A 21,348-nucleotide genomic window follows, 5' to 3' on the forward strand; every position below is an offset into this window, starting at 1 on the left:
CTTGTAACGGAGGTCTTCATGAACCACGCGTCGGATGGTGGCCTCCTCAACGTGCAACTTCCTGCCCAGTGCCCTTATGGACTTCCCAGGGTCCTCGTCGATGGCAGCTTAGGCAGAACTGATGAATTCAGGCGTCCTGATACTCCCCCAAGGCATTTGCTTTATTCTCTCAATCTACAATTTACCTCTACCACCACTTCTCCCTTTCCAGCAAAATGCAACCCCCAAGTACCTAAAGCTATCTGCTTCCTCCAGCCTCTCTCCTTTAAAACTTACTTCCAAATTGCTGCCATCCTTTCCCCTTGTACATCTCATCATACTTTTACCCACATTTACCTAACTTTCTCCCATCTCGTACCTTCTCAAACTTCATCACTCCCTTAATTCCTCCTCTGACCCTGCCACAAGTGCAGTGTCATCAGCAAACAACTGGCTCACCTCCCACTTTTCTCCATATTCTTTAACCAACTCCAATCCCCTGCCCATTACCCTTGCACCACCCCATCTATAGCAACATGACACACTCCTGTTGCAGTTCTACCTTTACCCCAAACTATTTGCTCTGTTTATAATTCTAACACAGGCTCTACTATTCACATAAAAACTCCTGACTGCCCTTCACAGCTTTCCTCCAATCATAAGAACATAAGAATGAAGGAGACTGCAGGAGACCATATGGCCTACACTAGACAGTTCCATGTCCATTATCACCTGTCAGCCCTATCCATAAAATTCTCTATCCTTTGCTAAACCCACAGTTTCAGCACTCACTGGTTACAAGTTTATTCCATTCCTTGACCACTCTATTGGTAAATCAGTTTTTGCCTATTTCCTTCTTAAATCTAAATTTGTCCAATTTAAATCCATTATTGTGAGTCCTGTTGTCTTAATATGATGACCTTGTCTGTATCCTTGTTAAAACCTTTGATCCACTTGACCACTTCTATTAGATTACCCCACACTGTCTTTCCAGAGAGTGCAAGTTAAGGTGCCTAAACCTAAGATAAATTTCTGAGCCCATGTATAATTATTTTTAAATTTCCTCTGTATTGATTCTAGTGAACTGATATTCATTCTATAGGACGGAAACCAAAACTGTATTCCATAGTAAAGGATGGGTCTAACTAATGTCTGATAGTTTGATAACTACCTCTGCATTTTCTATCTGTAACCATCCTAGTAATGAAACCTAATGCTCTGTTAGCTCCATTCCTGGTGCTAATGCATTGTTTCCTAGATTCAATGTCAGGATTCCCTAGAACTCCAAAGTCTCTCTCACACTCAGTTTTCTGTAAATAAGTGTTATTTAAGCTATATCTACTTTCTTGGTTGTGTAAACCTATGTTTAACACACTGTACTGTACTTTGAAATATTGAAATCTTTTGTCATTTCACCAAGTGAACAATTTGTTTAGATCCTCCTGCAGAATCTCAGTGTCTTCTCCTGACCTAATTAAGCGTCCTCTTTTAGTGTCATCAGCACACTTACTAACATCACTATTAATCCCATTGTCCAAGTTGTTTTTACACATAATGAACAATAAGGGACCCAAATCTGAGCCCTAGGGAATTCCACTAGAATCACTCCCCCATTTGGATTTTACACTGTCTATGATGACCCAATGTTTTCTGTCACTGATCCAAGTTCTATTCCATTCAAACACTTTTCCTCCTATGCCATGGTCTTTGACTTAATTTAGCTAAAGTCAAGGTAAATAACATCATAACTATCATTGTTATCTGACGCCTTGAAGACATTAGTGTACAAAGATAGAAGATTAGTTACACATGACTTAACCTTGGAGAACCCATGCTGTGAGTCACAAATCAAATAATGTCTCTTGATGTGGTCTCTGATTCTATTAGCTATTATTAATTCAAGCATTTTACCTATAACTGATGTCAAACTGATTGGCATGTAGTTGTATATAGATGATTTATCTCCCTTTTAGAAAGCAGGAACAATATTAGCCTGTCCCCAAGCAATAAGCTCAAAACCAATGTCTACCGATTTTTTAAATATTTCCGTTAATTGGTCGCAGATTTCAAATTTACACTATTTAAGCACCCTTGAACAATTTTTGCCTAGAGCCAGGAAATTCGTAGCTTCAAGTCTATTGATCTGTTTGACTTCTTCTACCTTACTAATGCTGATGTTAGTACACTTCCTTCACCTCAATAAAAATCGGGTTGTCAGGTACCATATCTAACCACTCCTTTGTAAACAGCACGAGAAAATATTTGTTAAACACCTCAATCACTTTTTCCTCAGAAACTATTTATTGTGACATCTTTGTTTTTTATTTTGGCATAGAGCCCTCTTTTTATTCTGATCTCATTTTTCACCCTTTACATCATTCACTTGGGAGTGCTATCAGACCTTGCCCACTACAACTTCATTGTGCACAAAATTCACATTTACATGAATAGGTAAAACATCCCAGCATTTGCTGAACACATCCATGATTCATGATAGCTCAATTTGAATAGACTGCCAGGTCGTGTTATACACCACTGTCTAGAGAGGGTCTAGGAACCTATTTTTTCCCTTTAGACCTGTTAGATCTGACTGTATTAGTATTCTTCCATATTGCCTTGAGGGGAATAAATTTATCTTGTGCATTCAAAATCAAAGCTATTAGGTTCCTGTACATTTCATCCACATCACCGTCTGTACTGTTAACCTCACACTTGAGTGCCCTGACCCAAGGTACACATATTACCCTCTGTGACCTTACACCTGACTGTGGTAATGATGTCCAGGCTGACTGTATATATATATATATATATATATATATATATATATATATATATATATATATATATACATGTATGTATGATCCCATATATCTGCAAAACCTCCCACAGGGCCTTCCTGTTCACACCTGTCATAAGCCTTTTCCAAATCCATAATAGCCCAAAAAAACATCCTTACCTTTTATTAATGCTTTCTCACATGTCTTACTACAAAAATCTGATCCATGCAACCTCTACCTTTCTTAAACCCACACTGTTCCTCACCAATAACTTCAACTGGTCCTCTCCTAATCCTCTGAATTAAAGCACTTCAATAAGCCTTCTGAACTACACTTAATGAACTGGTCCCTCTGAAATGGCTACACTCACATTTTTCTGTTTTCCTTGGTAAAGCACAACTATACAGGAATTCCTTTAGTCCTCAAGGACTCTACCTTCCTATATACACACATTAAACAACCTCACTAGCAATCCACTATCACTCTACTTCCCTTCTTAAGACACTCTGCATGACACCCATCTACTTGTATATACAAGGGGACATGAAGAGAAACTCAAAAAGGGCAGTTATAGATTAAACCTGGAGAGAAAAAAAAAAAAAAAAAAAAAAAAAAAAAAAAAAACCACACATAGTGGATGTCTGGAACAAACTGAACTAAAATGTGCAAAAACTATACATGAATTTATATATAACTCAAATAGCACAAAGAGATGAAAGGCACATACTAAGGTTGATTTACCAGTATGACTAGTAGTAAATTATGACAGCCACACACTGAATGCACTATAGAATCATGAAGGGCACAGATATCCAATAGAAAGGACTTGTTAAATTGGGACAAGAGAAACACAAGAGGGCATGGAAAGAAACTAAAAAAAAAAATAAAAAAAAATAAAAGTTATAGAAGAGATCTGAAGAACAGTTTTTCATATAGAGTGGTGGACACTTAGAACAAATTGGATGAAAAAATAGTGTGTGCAAAAACCATTCATGAATTTAAGAGCAAATTAGACACTGCAAGATACAAAGGCAGGACACCACGAGTGTAGCTCCCCTTCCCGTAAAATACAACTAGGTAAAACTAGGTAAGGTAAATACAGATTATAAAGTATTTCAATTTGGTGAAGAAAATGTAGATCAATACATACTGGAGGAGAAAATAAAGATGATAAGTACATGAATTCCATCCTACTACTCATACTTGGGAAGTTACATAACTCCATCTTAAAGAAAACATGTAAAGAACAAGAAAAAAAAAATAATAAATAAAAACTCCAAAACGAGATTACTAAAGTAACCTTTCAAATATGTCACTGCTGGTGCTTTCTCATTATACATATCATCGGTTAAGTTACAAGTGAAATTCTGTATTCAAACACGCTTCTGTCACACCCTGAAGCATTGTCAATTATGAAGTATTTCAGCACTGAGTTATCAAACTGATCCATGAACTGGTAGCCCAAATCTATTAAAAGAATTGTCCTAACTACACTTGTACAGCCAAAGAAACGAGGGGACATAATTAAGACCTTCAAGATACCTGAGATTTGATATAATTAAGAATGGCAGCTTGATCCAACCTGCTTCAAGCCATACACAGTCTGAGACTAAAAGACACAGATATTAGTCAAGATCAGCCACAGAACAGCAAAGAGAGAGAATTCTTTATATTCATGAACAATTAAAGTTTGGAACAGTTTACCACAAGAAACCGAAAAATTAGTATATGTCTAAATCCAAATGTGAATAGTATACCATGGGAGCAATTGGTCACAGGCATTTGCTGTTCTCCGAGAGGTGAAGAGACCCACCTCCTGATGAGAGACAAATCCTCCAAATTCCTGCCTCTCTAGTGAGAGTGCAGTCCTTTAAGCCAGCACCTTGTCCACAGACAAGGCTCAAGACCCTTAGACTACAGATCTTCTAGACATTGATTATTGGTAATGTTCTAGATATTGCAAAGGTTTGCTTGATCCTTTAGCTGCTTTTTAAATATTAATTTCATCTGCTAACAGGTGGTTCCATTCAGCTCAGGGTGACCTCTACCTCTCCACGATCAACAGGTTTTAAAGGAGCCACTTGTATGGGTGGCACAGAGATGAACAAAATAAGTTCCTTCTGATATGAAAAGGCTTAACCATTTTACTCCCAAGGGGGTGTCACAAGACATTAAAAAAAATTTGCCTGAAGTAAGTCCGTCCATCGCTCATAGTCACTCTTGATGCAGACCTGTGGCCTTCGGGTAACCGGCAACAGCCTCTGGACAGGACCACAAGTCATTCAGTTAAGATATATTGTGTTGTTGTCTACAGACTGTCAGTGTAGGGCATTGTAATATGAGGTGATCTGTGTCATCTGTGTGGTGGTTGCATGTGGGGCAGCTTGAATCTGTAACTGGTGTTGGTACTCTCTTAATGCTGGATTCTGCCATTGTGGTGCTTATCAGGTGTGAGATTTTTTATTTTTTTATTTTATTTATTTATTTATTTATTTGTTTTTTTATTATGTGGTGCTTCTATGTATGTCTGTTGTTAGATTACTGACTTTGGCAGTTTGTCTTGACAGGTTTGTTTATTAATCTGATTGGGTATGTGCTTCTGTGTGGTACAGGTAATATGACATTATATGTATAGTATGTTGTATTTTTTTTTTTTCTATTCTGTTAGCGGTGCTTGTGAAATGTAGTTCGAAGGCTGTATGATGTTTCGGGTTCTGGCAAAGAATTGTGTTACTGTCATTTCTATGTGGGGAGGATTTTGGTTTCCATATGCAGGTAATAGGAGTGGTTTAATGCATCCTGTTATTACTCTTAGTGCTCCATTCTGTAAAGTTTATTAATTGTTTGTCTTGCTAACTGTTGGAAACCATGATGTAGAGGTGTATTTAAGGGTGATTCTTATGAATTGCTTGGTGTCACAAACATGAATAAAATAACTAATAAAGAATTACTATCATATACTAACCTTCTCAGAAAAAAAAAAGTTTGGTGGAAACCTGAGAATGAGTAAATATATCCACCTAATCACAAATTATACAATTCCGAGGTAGACAAAAGACAAACTCAATCAATACTGACTCTCTTGCTACTAGTTATCATTGAGTAATCACAAAAATAGATAAATAATTAATAAAAATTCACTGAATTAAAAATAAAGAATCACGAAAATTCTTCTCCTAATGAGACGTATAGTTAGCCACCGAGACCTTGTCGTGCATCTGGCAGATTTTGCATATTTCTCCACATGCAGATTATTGCAATAACAGTAACACATTACATTGCCCAATCCCTTCCTGTGGAGTGTGGTGATTACGTACTGCAAATGCATACAAATTAAATATTGCAAATAAAAAACTGTTCTGCATAAACTTAAATTTAATACTCCGAACTTTTACTTCAATACCAATATTTCAATTTCAACTGGTTAACGTGCCACGGATCGAATTAAGTAAAACACTGGAACCAATATGTATCAAAATAACCAAAGAATTCTAATCTCAGCAACATCGGAGTTGTTTTGGAATAATATAAATATGTTACCTTTGACTGCAAAATAGTTTGGGAACGGACACATGCTGTAATCCCAACGTCTGCTTCCAATGAAGACTATTGTGTTTTGGAAGAACTTTCCGTGTTGCTCATTGCATACGCCACCTATGTAACTTCCGAATACAAGTGTTCGTTTTCAACTCGCCCGTTTAAGTCGAATCACAGGCCGTGAGGTTATTCATAATACTGATTTTTTTTTTCATATATAAATTTCAACATATGTTTATAATGAATAAATATAATAATTTAATGCGATTCCTATTATTAAATATAAACAACTTGAGAATTTTTATTTACATTTGTATGGTCTAGAACAAAATATAGGCATGTGTAATACCTGGGAGTTCGATTATCCATTGTTTATATCTACAGTGTACATATCTATGAATGAACATTTGTTTACTATCTAATAATATAGTAAAGAAAACACTGATATTATTGATATCTTCCATGCTTAACTGGAAAAAATTGCAAGTACGTACTGTACGTATTTCACAACACTGCTCACCATCATGCCATGACAAAAGTTGGAGTTTTATTATTCATATACTTGTGTTATACTGGCATTCTGTAAAATAATCATGAGTTGATAAGATATGTTTGCATTCTGAAAGTCATGCTTTATAATCAATTGCGCTTTTAAACCAGTCATATATATTATTCTCGATTTTTTTTATAGAAAACTGTAAACCAAGCCATGGTATGTACACATTTACCTAAATCGACTATCGCAGTGGTGTAATTTTTCTGAAAATTTATGTGTAAATTGCAGTTACAAGTTTCACTTGGAACTTTTGAGTTATCCCTAATACATTATTATTTTCTTACCTGTGAGTCAGTCTATATCTTTTATATTTGTTAAATTAATTTGTGCTGGCTATTTGTTTGAATTGCTGGTAAAATGACTGTACACTAAAATAAATCTGTCTATATACAGAATTATGTTTTCACGGAAAGCTTATGATTATCATAATAATTATGATAATCATAAGCTTTCCGTGAATTGAATTGAATATGAATTATGATAATTCATATTCCATATACATGGGTTATTAAATATAAGATCCTGATACTAAGTTGATAATAAAAATAAGAGGTTATTTTTATATATTTTGTATCCCTTAAAACTGAGACTAGTCCAAACAGCTGACAAGTGATGAAATTACACAACTTGGAGAAACGGAATAGCCACGAAAAGTACAATTTAATTTGGTAAGAAAGGGAAATAATGTGTAGAGAATGTGAGATATTTTATCTAGCAATACGTTAACCTTTTGCACACATTATTTAAGTATGTCGAATGTCATTCAAGTAGATAATAGCTGAATATTCAATATTGTAGATAACTATTCTTGAATGTTATAAAATTATTTTCAGATGAGAGGGAACATGACAGAATGGAATCTTTACACTGGACTGTTTTGAGGTCCGTTTTACGAGACAGACAGATATTAAGGACATTCTTAGATATTAGAAATCCTCACCTAGGTTACGGGCAAGGACACCCATTGAAGGTCAGTGTGATTAAGCAACATTTGCATTTAGAAGGCTTGATTTTTATTAACCCATTGAAGATTAAAGGATTTTCTCATCGAATTGAAATTCTCTGACGGTAACAAGAGAATTGAGATATCGATTTATCTATTTGTATTATAATTATTAGATTGGTAAGTAGGCTTATAGGTAAGCAGCACTCTGGCACTCTGTTTTTCTTAGTGTTAAAGTTAGTTGGTACCCTCCTTTAAAGATACGAACCTTTTCAAGTGGGCTGTCATGTCTTATTGATGTCTTGTTCCCTTCTGGAGATTAAAACCCATGCTTGTTATTGATCAAGCGGCATATCCGAAGCATAGTAGTTCTGTCCTGGACCTTTATTTACACCCCCACCCCTCAAGTGCTAAACACGATAAAATGAATTATTAGCAATGCCTTGTATATTCAAAATTAGGTAATTTGAACTTTTAGTGATAACTTAGATTCTCGATAACTTTGCTATGCTTAACACCAGGGAGAGGGTGTGCTGTCAGATGAAACCACTGTGACTATACTGTAGAGGAGCTGATCTTAGACTTAGTGTATTTATTATTTTGTTGGCTTTCACTGTCAGGTCTTAGATGTGTGCATTGAAAATTATGTATCAAATGCGAGGATAAGGAATTCTGCAATCTTTCCCAATGGTAGGGTTTGGCCTTCCTGTTTTATTATTGGGTATTTGTTTGATTCATGGTCATCTGGAATGAACAATTTTGCTAATGATTTCAGAGAGTAGGCTTTCAGTTTTTCCAGAGCCATTGTTCTAGCTTTTCTAAATATGTATGAGTGTTTGTAGCAGCCATTTTGTGCAAAACAAAACACAGAATAAAAACCAAATTCACCAAAACTACCTCAATAGAATGTTGCTTAAAAAAACAACAACGAAATGTGATCATGAAGATACCACATGAATGTAGGTTTACAGTTGTGTGCAATAGCTGTCACCCTCCCACTCACTCAACTGAACATATAAGAAGACATATATATATATATTGTACATATATAACCACCTTTCACCTTAACCATATAACATTTCAATACAAAAATGCATTCACATTCTCACTAGTGTTTCAAGAGAGACCATGAGATTCCCCTCTCTATCAAACAACTTCAGACATTATCCCCAGGTGGAGTATTGAGTGTATTGAGTTTGGTGGTCTTTCTTTTTGGGAACCATGTGCTGAATGGCCTACCGGCTCTGGCGCTCGGCCTTCGAGCCAAAAATTTCATAAATCAATCAATCTTTTTGGGAACCTGCTCAGGGCGTTATAATTTGCTGGTATTGAGCGGGGTGAGGAAGGGTTAGTGACAGGATTTGGACAAGGAAAGGGGTTAGAAAAAGAACTAAGGGTTGGTTCTTTTCTTTCTTTTTGGGAACCCACAGAAATCTGTCACGAAGAACTTGTTTTGTGATGCGGGTATTTACCTAGTTGTAGTTAACGGGACGGGAGCTATGCTTGTTGTGGCCCATTTTTGTATCTCTCCACACCCAGTTTATTCCTGAACTCGTGTATAGTTCTGGGATTCACTGTTTCACTGTTTAGTATGTTCCAGACATCGATCACTCTGTGTAAATATCTTTTTGTGTTTATGCATTGTGTGGAAGTGGTGGTAAGTTGCTATATAATTTTTTTTTTTTTTTCTCCATTCTACCAGTTGTGCTTGCATGATATGATGAGATGGACTCTAGCATAGTACTTTATGATTATAATTTTCATGTAATATAGGGAGAATTTTAGTTTCAGAGTGCATGTGTATTATTGGGGTGGTTTTGTTGCAATATCTTACTATTCTTAGTGCGTTATTTTGTATAAATCATAAAGTGTTCTTGCAATATGATATGTACTAAGCCTAAAGACATTTATAACATTTTCCAGACATGGAATGCTGCAGCTCTACGACCATTTTCTCAATATAGTCCAGCCGTAAAGAAAGGAATCAATCGTGAATATGCTTCCGTCACAAGACTACTTGAAAGGCAAGATTTAACATTTGAAGTTGATATGTTTTATTAGAGAGGGAGGTTGGATGTTATGCATATCACATGGACCATCTCTGATTACGTTACCATCTTGCACTAAAATAGTACATACATACATATACCAAGGGCTTTTTTCTCCCATATAAGGGAGGCAACCTTATTGTCTTATTGCATTGCTTCGGACCCAGGCAGTGGGCAAGAGACAGGGATGAACCTTTATCGATGAGGAATTAAGATGAGAGGGAAACAAGGGTGGTGGATAAGAGTGGGTGTGAGCCTTGACTGGCTACCTCCGGTATAAAGAGGAAGAAACCCTTGGTATATAGGTAGATACCCAGTAGATAGAATAAGGTAAATACATTCCCTCAGATAGTGAAGTTTTCTGTACTTTAAAGTTATTGTTCTGTTTATTTAAATGTTTTGATTGAATACCCATAGGTCAGGAGTGTCTCAGGAAGACCAAGTAAAGATACTTCGCCATGCTCTTCACACAACAGCAAACTTGTCCAACCAGCCAGGAGGTAGCACCGGTGGCAGCGGTAGTGATGGGGGGAAGAAAAATGATGATGAAGATGAACGAAAGGGGATGTTGGCAAAAGCAGCGCTGTGGATGCTCACAGCATATATGTTCATTGCCATCATCTCCCTTCTCTTTCCAAGCAGTAATCAACCAGAGGTATGCACTTGCTGAGTAGAGAGTATTACTTTAGCTCTTCAAAGAGTGTATGATTATCTCAGCTCAGTAAAGTTGTTCAGCTTTAGCTAGCCTAATATAAATATACACATACATGTACGTATATACATATACCTATCGCTTTTTGCCCCTTACAAGGGAGGTAGCCAAAAAACAAAGGCATAGAATTCACTCCCACCCATTCCATCCTCACATACTCCACTCCCATTCACCCCCCTCTCTCCCTCCCTCCCATACATACATGTACCATACAAATACCAGAAAATATTTTCCCCCTTATAAGGTGGTGGCCAAATCAAAACATACACCTGCCCTACAACACCCAAGCCTCACCCATCCAATAGTCCAACTTTTCTCTCCAGAGAAATCTACAGGAGGGCCATGAGGACAGTTACTAGTCACTATGTAGCTGCGTGTTTCCAGTCAGTGAAACTCAAAGAAACCGTTATTATTACACAGTTTACAAGTTGTTCTGTCCATGTTTTTATAATCTTAAGACAATATTAGAATGCAGGACATCAATGTACTTTTGTTATCCACAGATTGCAAGATACGTGTCATGGAACGAATTTGTTCATCACATGTTAAGTAAGGGTGAGGTTGAGGAGATTATAGTAAGACCAGATTTGGACATCGTTACCATAATCCTTCACGAAGGGGCAATTATCAAAGGCAAAAAGGTAAGAATATAATTTTTGCAAAATAGGAAAAAACTGGTGTACTTAAGATCAATTGTTGTTAGATTTAATGCTATAAAAAGATGTTAACAAAGGAAGGCACTTCAGTCTCATGCAAGTTATTTTATGGAATTTTTAGAAGATAGAGTAGTTTTAAAAAGTGATAGAATGATTGGTTTTAAAAAGTGAATGTGCGCTATAACACTTGATTGAGATTTTGTTCCTCTGTAACAGATGGACCAGAGAACATTTCACATGAACATTGTGGACATGCATCATTTTGAAGAAAGACTTCGTGAAGCCGAGGCTAGGATTGGCGTGAGACCAGATCAGGGCATCCCAGTGATTTACGAACGAAACTCTGATATGGCAGGACGACTCTTAGCCTCCATTATTGTTGTTGCCATTATTGTTTCTTTGCTGTCCAGAAATGTGAATATGAAGGGACCACTCAGTATGGACGGCATAGTAAGTTGTGACTTGAGTCTTATTTTTTTCCTCACATCTTTCCTCTCTTGATTTTTTATGTCACAGTTTTTTTCTATCATCTCTTGTATTTTGCTGTCCTGTGACACCATCCTATCATAAGCACATTCTACATTATTTGAAAGCCTTTAGTGTATTCATGCAGAGATGATCCAGTATGTCTTCGTGAAGGTAGGCCATGTCATATGGCAAAAAATAAAATTCCTCCCATAGCTATAAAGTGTCCCCTAAGGTACTACATCAAAGTGGGTACTATCCACAGTACAGTGTTATAGGCAGCAAATAATTGTGGTATGCAAAATATGATAACATTAATTGTATTATATCCTGCAAGAGAGAATTGGGGCTATAGACTGATTGATTGTATTTTTTATTTTATTTAGCATTTTCTTGTTTATTTTTTCATAAAGCTTTGGGAGATTTTATGTATGTAGCATTTTCTTGTTTATTTTTTCATAAAGCTTTGGGGGTTTTATATTTGACATTAATGATGTTGACTTCTCTCTTAACTGTGCTTCACAGAGCCAGATGACACGTGCAAAGTTTACCATCATTGAGCCATTGATGCCTGGATCGGGGAAAGGCGTCAAGTTGGCACACGTGGCCGGGTGCAGAGAAGCTAAACAAGAAGTGATGGAGTTTGTAGACCTCCTCAAGAATCCAGAACACTACCGAGAATTGGGTGCTAGGGTGAGGCAATGGAGTGATCGTAACAGCATCATACTTACTTGATTCAGAATGACGATTTGGTTTAACGTCACAAACTTCCCCCTATCAGGAGGCTAGGAGAGTGCCCCTTACAGAAGACTGTAGTGTGGAATTTAATGAACCGTGATGCAGAATACATGAAGATATATCTTAGTGTAGGCATATGCTTCATACTGCCCCAGGATCTCTATCAAGTTAGTCTGTATTTCATCCACTTTAGATACAAAAAGATGTGAGAGCCAGTGATGGCTCCCCTCCAGATAATCCAGCCAGTGACAGAAATAGTTCCATATTCCATTTCTGTAAAGCAAATTGTGTCATCATTTGATTAATGTTTTATGTTGTTATTATGGTCTTGATAGATATGTCATGGTCTTGCTATTTAAGTAAAAATTATTTCTGCAGTTGTATAGTCATGTACGTTATAGTATCATTGTACTTCACATACAAAGTCCACTGTAAGGGGCACCCTCCTAGCCTCCCAATAAGGGGAATTTTGTGACGTTACACCAAAACCAAATCAATTGTCATAACTTTGCATATAGTTGATTGGAGTTGTTGGTCTTTTTTATGGTTAGACACCGAAAGGAGCCCTCCTTCTTGGCCCTCCTGGATGTGGAAAAACGATGCTGGCAAAAGCAGTGGCAACTGAAGGCCAGGTACCTTTCCTTGCCATGAATGGCTCGGAATTCATCGAGATGATTGGAGGCTTGGGAGCTGCAAGAGTGAGGTTTGTTGTGGTTTTCATTTTAATTCTGGTTTAATATTTTTGAGATGATAAATTTGATAATAATATTAGAATAAAAAATTGCTTTAGTTATATTAGGATAAGAAAGTACATGTGATAATGTATGCATATATATGTAAGGTCACAGCATTACCCATAGATCAGGTCATACACGAACTCTGAGATCTCAGCTGGGAGGGTGATAGTTATTGATAATGAGTTCAAGACTGAGATGAAAATACATACATACATATACCAAGGCTTTTTCCCCCTTCCAAGGGAGGTAGCCAAAAAGAGAAAGGCATAAAAACACTCCCACCCATTTCATCCCTAAATACACTCCACACCCCTCCCACCCTTCCTCTCATCTGAGCACCTCCTGGATGACGGGTCATCCCTGCACCCTGCCCACCGCCCTGGGTCAGAAGCAGTGTCGCAAGACACAGTACATCCACAGCAAGGCCGCTTCATTTAATCGGCGACCCCCCCTCTCCGTCCCCCTTTGCATATAAGGCGAGGACGGGGAGAAATCCCTTCGGGCTGCGTCAAAATTTACTCACACATACTACCCCCCCGCCCATTCCTCCTCATGCATTCACAACATCATCCATATACAACCATTCTCCACTCACCCAAAAGGCCCTTGGCTGAATGGAAGCATAAACTTGTCCCAAAAACCATCTGTTACCCCTCCCATCTGAGCTCATCATGGAAGGAGGGTCATCCCCCACCCACAGCTCAGGCCAGAGGCAGTGGAGCAAAAGACAGCACCACAGCAAGGCCCAGCGACCACAAGTTTATCCTGTTTCATTACATGGCAATGCCCCTCCTCTCATAGAGTCAAGAAATAGACAGAGCAGAGAGGATGACCCAGGGCGGTGGGCAGGGTGCAGGGATGACCCGTCATCCAGGAGGTGCTCAGATGAGAGGTGAGGGTGGGAGGGGTGTGGAGTATATGTAGGGATGAAATGGGTGGGAGTGTTTTTATGCCTTTCCCTTTTTGGCTACCTCCCTTGGAAGGAGGAAAAAGCCTTGGTATATGTATGAGAAGAGAACACTTGTAGTCCTTATAATTTTATTTATGAACTGTTCATAGCAAAGAGGAGGGAGGGAAGAGGGTAGAGGCGAGTGGAATATGTTGGAGATGGAACGGGTGGGAGTGGTTTTTATGCCTTTGTTTTTTGGCTACTTCCCTTATAAGGGGTAAAAAGCCTTTGGTATATGTATGTACTGGGAAATACTTCATCTTGACAATTTTACAGAGATCTGTTCAAAGAAGCCAAGAAGCGAGCACCCTGTATCATTTACATCGATGAAATTGATGCTATCGGACGAAAGAGGTCCGATGGTGGAGGAAACATGGATGGTGGTTCTGGTGAACTGGAACAGACGCTGAATCAGCTTCTTGTGGAGATGGATGGTATTGGCTCTAAGGAAGGTGTTGTACTACTCTCCTCCACGAACCGTCTTGATATTCTAGATAAGGTTTGTATACATTGATTTACAGTTTGTCGTTAAGTCCAAGGTGGTACATGAGTAGCGTTCTTATCTCATAATGATTATGGGATGTGTTGTAGATAGATGTGAGAAGGGGCAAGTCTTTTGAGGGCAGTTATGTATTTATCTAATTGTAGTATGCAGGTAAGGGGCAACATTCATTGGGTATCTATCTATCTATATACCAAGGGCTTTTTCCCTTGTACAAGAGGGGTAGCCAAGTCTCTTTCTTTTCTAATTACCCCCCCTCATATCTAGCCTCAAATTCATGTACAGTTCCAACTTAATCTATGTCCTTGATTTCCAATTATCATAATTAGATTTTAATTCATGAATTGTACCAGCTTGAGCTATATCACTTTGTAAGTTATTCCAAGTATTTATGGATCTATATGGAAAACTATTTTTTCACATCCTTTAAATATGTGGTCTTTCTTTATTTGTTCCTGTGACCTCTTAAAGTCCCTTCATCTATAATCAAGAGGGGAAAGAGGCTTTTGGTATGTGTACGTTTTCATCATCTAACGAAAGTTTTACTTCTCAGGCTCTCCTGCGTCCAGGCCGCTTTGATCGTCACATTATGATGGACCTTCCCACTCTTGAAGATAGACGTGAAATCTTTGAACACCACCTCAAGAGTATAGTTCTAGAGAAACCTTCCACATACTACTCACGACGAATGGCCACTCTCACACTGGGTTTCAGTGGTGTGTAGAAGTTTTTAGATTTTATATCACTGAAGTATACCATGGTTTGTACTTTTTAGTATGTATGTGTATGTGTATGCACACACATGCATGCATGCACACAACAGGGATTCCTTATCTCTTTAAGTGGGATGACTTGAGTTGAAATACACACCTACATCTTTTGTATATACATATATACATACATATACCAAGGATTTTTCCCCCTTACAAGGGGGGTAGCCAAAAAGAAAAAGGCATAAAATCATTCCCACCCATTCCATCCCTGAATACACTCCACACCCCTCCACCCTCCCTCTTATCTTAGCACCTCCTGAATGACGGGTCATCCCTGCACCTTGTCCACTGCCCTGGATCAGAAGCAGTGTCGCAAGACACAGCACATCCACAGCAAGGCCGCTTCATTAAATCGGCGACCCCCCCTCTCCGTCCCCCCTCTTTTGTGTATATGTATATATTTATATATATATATATATATATATATATATATATATATATATATATATATATATATATGTATATATATATATATATATATGCAATAAAAACACTAGGAGCGTGTGTTCACAAATGCGTAAGTAACCACTAGGAAAAGTAAACTAACGAAGCAGAGCGCTTTCGTATAATTACATCTGCACTGAAGATGTAATTATACGAAAGCGCTCTGCTTTGTTAGTTTACTTTTTCTAGTGGTTACTTATGCATATATATATGTATATATATATATATATATATATATATATATATATATATATAAACAAATAAAAATATATATATATATATATATATATATATATATATATACACACACACACACATGTTGAGCAGAGGTCTTTGATAAGAAAACTTAAGTCTATCAATAAAAAATTGATTCTAGCCCAAGCTGCAGTCAAATTTAACATGTATAAAAGAAGAATTACTGCCCACTTTTGTTAAATGTATGTATATATATATATATATATATATATATATATATATATATATATATATATCTATATATATATATATATATATATATATATATATATATATAAGTGGATGGAGTGAAGTTGAAGGGAAGACCAGGAATGAGGTTGATGAATGGGGTGAAGGTGAAGTTGGATGCAAGAAGAAAGAATGTTAAGCAAGGAAGAGAGTGCAAAAGATAGGAGTGAATGGAGATTGTAATTGGGTGATGAATTGATACAGCCCAAGCCCAAAGAAATATTCTTGCCTGTTGTTGTTGTTGTTGACCCTAGACTCTCTGTCCGAGCAGTCCCGTCTCCCCAAGGAATATATTTGTTCTCATGTGGGTGAAGGGGGAGGAAGGGTTGCCATATAAGGAAGTAGTTAGGGTATGTGAGCCTTGCTATGGAGTTGCTCTATCTTGCCTGAGGGCTGGTAGAGTACAGGGATGACCCATCATCTAACAGTAGGTAAGATAGGGACAATATATGAGTTTTGGGATGAGTGTAAGGTGAGAGTATGCTTTGAATTGGCCACCCTCCCTCTCAGGGGGAAAAGAGTCTTGTGGTATATGCAGGGCCCTGACATGGGTAAGTGCCGCCCCAGACATCATTTTGTGATATAAACTTGAATGCACACAGATGTGGTTATTACATGCATCTGAGGACTAACTTTTCCTATCTCTTTAATCTGGTTACAGCTGTATAATAGGTCCCCCCTTTTTCCAAGGTGCTGATATTGCCAATGTCGTGAACGAAGCTGCCCTTCATGCTGCCCGAAATGCCAAAAACATGGTCACAGGCTACGACCTTGAGTACGCAGTGGAACGGGTTGTAGGAGGGACCGAGAAGAGATCACAGGTTAGTGGCGATATCTTATCATCATTAGCATCCTACTAAAAAAAGTAGGATGCTATTGGTGATAAGATATCAAGAAAAACTTAGTTTTTATTTTACTTTTGAACCTTTAGGACCGTATTTTGAAATTCCCAGTGGTTTCTTTTAAGTATCTAAACATTCTGAGGAACTCTGTTTTTGTGTTTGGTTTGCCTGTAATGGATATGTTCATTATTTTTCTTTGGCATCTCTTTTAGTCTCTAATGATAAATAACTTCGTATCAGGTTTTGTCACCCCAAGAGAAGCGAGTAGTAGCTTACCATGAATCGGGACATGCTCTGTTAGGTTGGCTCCTTGAGCACACAGATGCTCTCCTCAAGGTGACCATTGTCCCAAGAACCAACCAAGCCCTTGGTTTTGCTCAGTATTCACCAAAGGAAAAGAAGTTGTATTCACAGGAAGAGGTGAGTGTGTTTTGTTGTAGTCTACCAGCTACACGTTATGATTGTATCAATAACACTTGTATAACTTTATTTTTTTATTATGTTTATTGTTGTAGTATGTATGTGTAAATGATATTTGTATCATCATAATTTGATTCATTTAAGATTTTGTGAATATTTAATAATTTTTTTTTTTTTTTTTTTCAGATCTTTGAACGGATGTGCATGGCTTTGGGTGGGAGAGTTGCGGAATCTCTCATCTTCAATAGAATCACAACAGGAGCCCAAAATGATCTGGAGAAGGTTACAAAGATGGCTTATGCGCAGGTAATGATGATGAACTAGGTATTGTGCATAGAGTGCAAAAAGTGTTGAAAGAGATAGTGGATAGAGAACTTGAGAGGAACACCAAAAATGAGGTGGATGGAAATAGTGAAGGATGCATTGGATGCAAAAGGATTGTCTCAAGCAAAGAAGAGGGAATGCAAATGATGGGATTGAATGGGGATTGGTTGTAAGTGATTGAAGAAATGACATGCCCTATAAGGATGGTCTTTTCTGATCTGTAAATATCTTGAGTGGATGAGAGTGAGGCGGGAGGCTTTTTCACCCTTATAAGGGAGGTAGCCAATATAGATAGTGGCTATATTTAGCATGGGCATAGTTGTATTTGCTTTGTGTTTATAATTAATAAGATTACAAGTTTTTATTGACAAGTTTGTTTTCATGTTCCAGGTTCGTTCATTTGGATTCAGTGATGCTGTTGGTCACGTTTCTTTTCCCGAAGAAGAGTCGAGGGAAATAGGAAGGCGACCTTATTCCCAGAAATTGGCTGCAACCATCGACAGGGAAGCTTCCAATATTATCTTCTCGGCATACAAGAAGACTGAACAAATTTTGAATGAACACAATGAGAAGCTGAAACTGGTAAGTTGATGCAGTAGGTTTGTAAGTTTAATTATGTGATCGATTGAAAGGAAGACGGAAATGTTTTATTTGGGGAAGTAGTTCTGTGACAATCTTTAAATATAGATATCCCATTTGAGATATGTATTTGGCAAACTTGTTTAGATTTAGATTGTTTAGATTAAGCTTTTGTAGTAAGAAATTTTTGGCAGAGGGTAAGGATGTTGTTTTGGCTCTCATGGATTTAGAAAAGTCGCATGACAGGGTAGATAGAGGCATTAGTTGAATTTTTTTTACATAAGTAATAGAGCATGTTTGAGAATCAGGAATGGAGAGAGTTAATAGTTAAAATGAAGGTGGAGCTGTACCAGGGTTATGTAATGTCATGGGTGTTCAATGTGTATATAGAATGGGGTAGTGAGAGAGATAAACTCAAAGAGATCGCTTTGGAAAGGAAAGTGGAAGGTGAGCCATTTGTTGTTTGCAGATGACACTGTGCTTGTGGCAAGTCAGAGGATAGAACTGAATCAATAGTGGAATTTAGGAGGGCGTGTGAAAGGAGAAAACTGAAAGCAATTGTGTGCAATAGGATGGTTGTGTATAGATGACATTTTAACAGTCCAAAGGGATTTCTCCCCATCTTCTCTATTTTATGCATGAGGGGACAAGGAGGGAGGGTTGCTGTGTAAGTTAAGTGGACCTGCTGTGGATGTGCTGTGTCTTGCTGCATTGCTTCTGACCTGGACGGTGGGCAGGAGACAGGGATAACCCCTCATCCAAGAGGAACTAAGATAAGAAGGAAGCAAGGGTGGTAGATAGGAGTGAATGCATGCCTTGAGTTGTCTACCTCCCTTATAAGGAGAAAGAAGCCCTTGGTATATAGATAGATAGGAAGGTGATGACCTATACAGGAAATGATAGGGTGGTGGGTTGAAGGTGAGTTTCACCTCTTGAATACGGTGTCGCTCATGTACATGTCATGAGCTGCAAGTGGAGTATATGAGGATGCTGGCATCAGCTTCATAATTATATTTATTTTGTTGTAGCTGAGTGACCCCGTATTCAGTGAACAGGTTTGGTCACATTTTCTGTGATGTTATAATTTTTCAGGGTGAAAGAGAATGAATATAACAGCAGTAACTTTATCATTTATAATGTGTGTATTGTGATGCATTATTATGCATCAGGCAACCTGGTGTGCATGCGAATATTTGACCCATATTGAAGAGTTTAACCCGTTGCGGCCGATCGCGGTAAAATAAAATGTCACGCCAGAGACGACGGGGTAGGTGAAAATTTTTTTTTCTCTGTTTATGGGCTAAATCAACTCATTTGGGTCTAAATAGTAAGAAAAACATCAATAGACAAGTCACCTTGGCGTATTTTGGTGGTAGGGAGCAACCTATGAGACGACGGGGTAGGTGAAAAAAAAATTCTGTTTATGGACTAAATCAACTCATTTACACACGTGGGTGGTCGGGGTGCGCGCGCAGACACTGTGCGTGGGTATAACACATGCCAATGTGCCATACTATTCATATTTTACCCAAACAAGTCATAACTCTTGCTAATTTCGTATTTTAAAACGTGACGGATTATTACGTCAATCGTCGCTCGTTCGGCTTTTTATTCTGAGGCGCGGAAAATACATCCTCCATGTTTACCGTAAAATTGAACCAGTTTAGGAAACTGGCAACTCAATCAGGCTCCTTCCCTGGGAAGATCCATCACTCCTCTATCACGTGACACCCGGTAGAAGCTCAGGGGGCGGGTATTTCAAAAGTTACATAGCAACAAATGAAAGCCACTTACGCGACGGATCATTACGTCGATCGTCACAGCGGTAACCTTTTAGGTGACGTAATATGACGTCGGTCGTACACAACGGGTTAAAGGGTGAAAGGCTGGAGGAAATGGAGAAATTTAGATATTAGGAAAAATAAATTAATTAAAAGTACATTTTAAATTTTCTGCATGAGGGGATGGAAGGGGGGTGGCCGATTTAATGAAGCGGCCTTGCTGTGGATGTGCTATGTCTTGCGACACTGCTTCTGACCCAGGGCAGTGGAAAAGATGCAGGGATGACCCATCATCCAGGAGGTGCCAAGATAAGAGGGAGGGAAGAGGGTAGAGGGCAGTGGAGTATTTAGGGGGATGGAATGGGTGGGAGTGGTTTCTATACCTTTGTATTTTGGCTACCTCCCATGTAAGGGGGGAAAAAGCCTTTGGTATGTGTATGTATGTATTTTGAATTATTATGTACCTTTGATTTCAGCTCGCAGAAGCCTTGCTGCAGAAGGAAACTTTGAATTATGAAGATGTCAAAGCCCTTCTAGGACCTCCACCGTTTGGGGACAAGAACCTGATAGAACCTATCCAATTCGAAGGGGAGATCAATTCTTGGAAAGAAGCTGGGCAGTCTTGATTAATGGCATTTTTGAGTAGTTCTTAGCAGAAGTATGATGCAAAAATGGTGGTGTGGTTTCACATAGCCTATGAGGATTGACTTGTAAGGTAGCTTGTATTGATGCCTTTACACCAAATGCTTCTGAATTGGGTAGGATTCAAAACTACTGCATTCTCTTGTACATGATGTATATTATAAATATTGTCAGATCTTTGTATTTTGTCTTTTCATATCCTTAATTACTAGTACTAGAATGTCCAATTTGCACAACACAACACCGACGATCTCCTCTCGCAAATAAATGTAACGTTACACCAAATCCTGGTTGACAAAACACCAATACCTCTCTTGTCCCTCCACAATTTCCTATGGATAAAAACGGACTTCTAACAAGAATGGCAATGCAAGATTGTTCACTAGGATAGAAACATCAGTCAACCAAAATCCATAAGAACCAACAATTGTTGAACAGAGAGAAACCTTTTTGTCATTCAA

At 38.1% G+C, this 21,348-nt stretch overlaps 1 protein-coding gene across 1 annotated transcript; it reads left to right on the top strand.

The window, feature by feature from the left end:
- The first annotated feature begins 7,426 nt into the window (after positions 1-7,426).
- Spg7 (SPG7 matrix AAA peptidase subunit, paraplegin) lies at positions 7,427-21,068 on the top strand. The gene is made up of 15 exons (XM_076200547.1): positions 7,427-7,517; positions 7,683-7,819; positions 9,716-9,816; positions 10,258-10,495; positions 11,056-11,193; positions 11,425-11,658; positions 12,199-12,366; positions 12,963-13,114; positions 14,374-14,596; positions 15,153-15,315; positions 16,990-17,120; positions 17,382-17,561; positions 17,748-17,867; positions 18,276-18,467; positions 20,722-21,068. Exons 2-15 carry the CDS (start codon positions 7,703-7,705, stop codon positions 20,869-20,871), a joined length of 2,307 nt encoding a protein of 768 aa, XP_076056662.1. The 5' UTR covers positions 7,427-7,517; positions 7,683-7,702; the 3' UTR covers positions 20,872-21,068.
- The last annotated feature ends 280 nt before the right edge of the window (positions 21,069-21,348 follow it).

Source organism: Oratosquilla oratoria, chromosome 17, assembly GCF_046742065.1.
Source record: "Oratosquilla oratoria isolate Oo_2021 chromosome 17, ASM4674206v1, whole genome shotgun sequence".
NCBI lineage: Eukaryota > Metazoa > Arthropoda > Malacostraca > Stomatopoda > Squillidae > Oratosquilla > Oratosquilla oratoria.

What these genes read in the sequence shown, in the direction of transcription:
- Spg7 (XM_076200547.1), top strand. Translation starts at nt 7,703, where the DNA reads ATGGAATCTTTACACTGGACTGTTTTGAGGTCCGTTTTACGAGACAGA. An exon ending in GTCACAAGACTACTTGAAAG is followed by an intron (nt 9,817 to 10,257) that starts GCAAGATTTAAC and finishes GAATACCCATAG; the next exon opens with GTCAGGAGTGTCTCAGGAAG. An exon ending in GGACCGAGAAGAGATCACAG is followed by an intron (nt 17,121 to 17,381) that starts GTTAGTGGCGAT and finishes ACTTCGTATCAG; the next exon opens with GTTTTGTCACCCCAAGAGAA.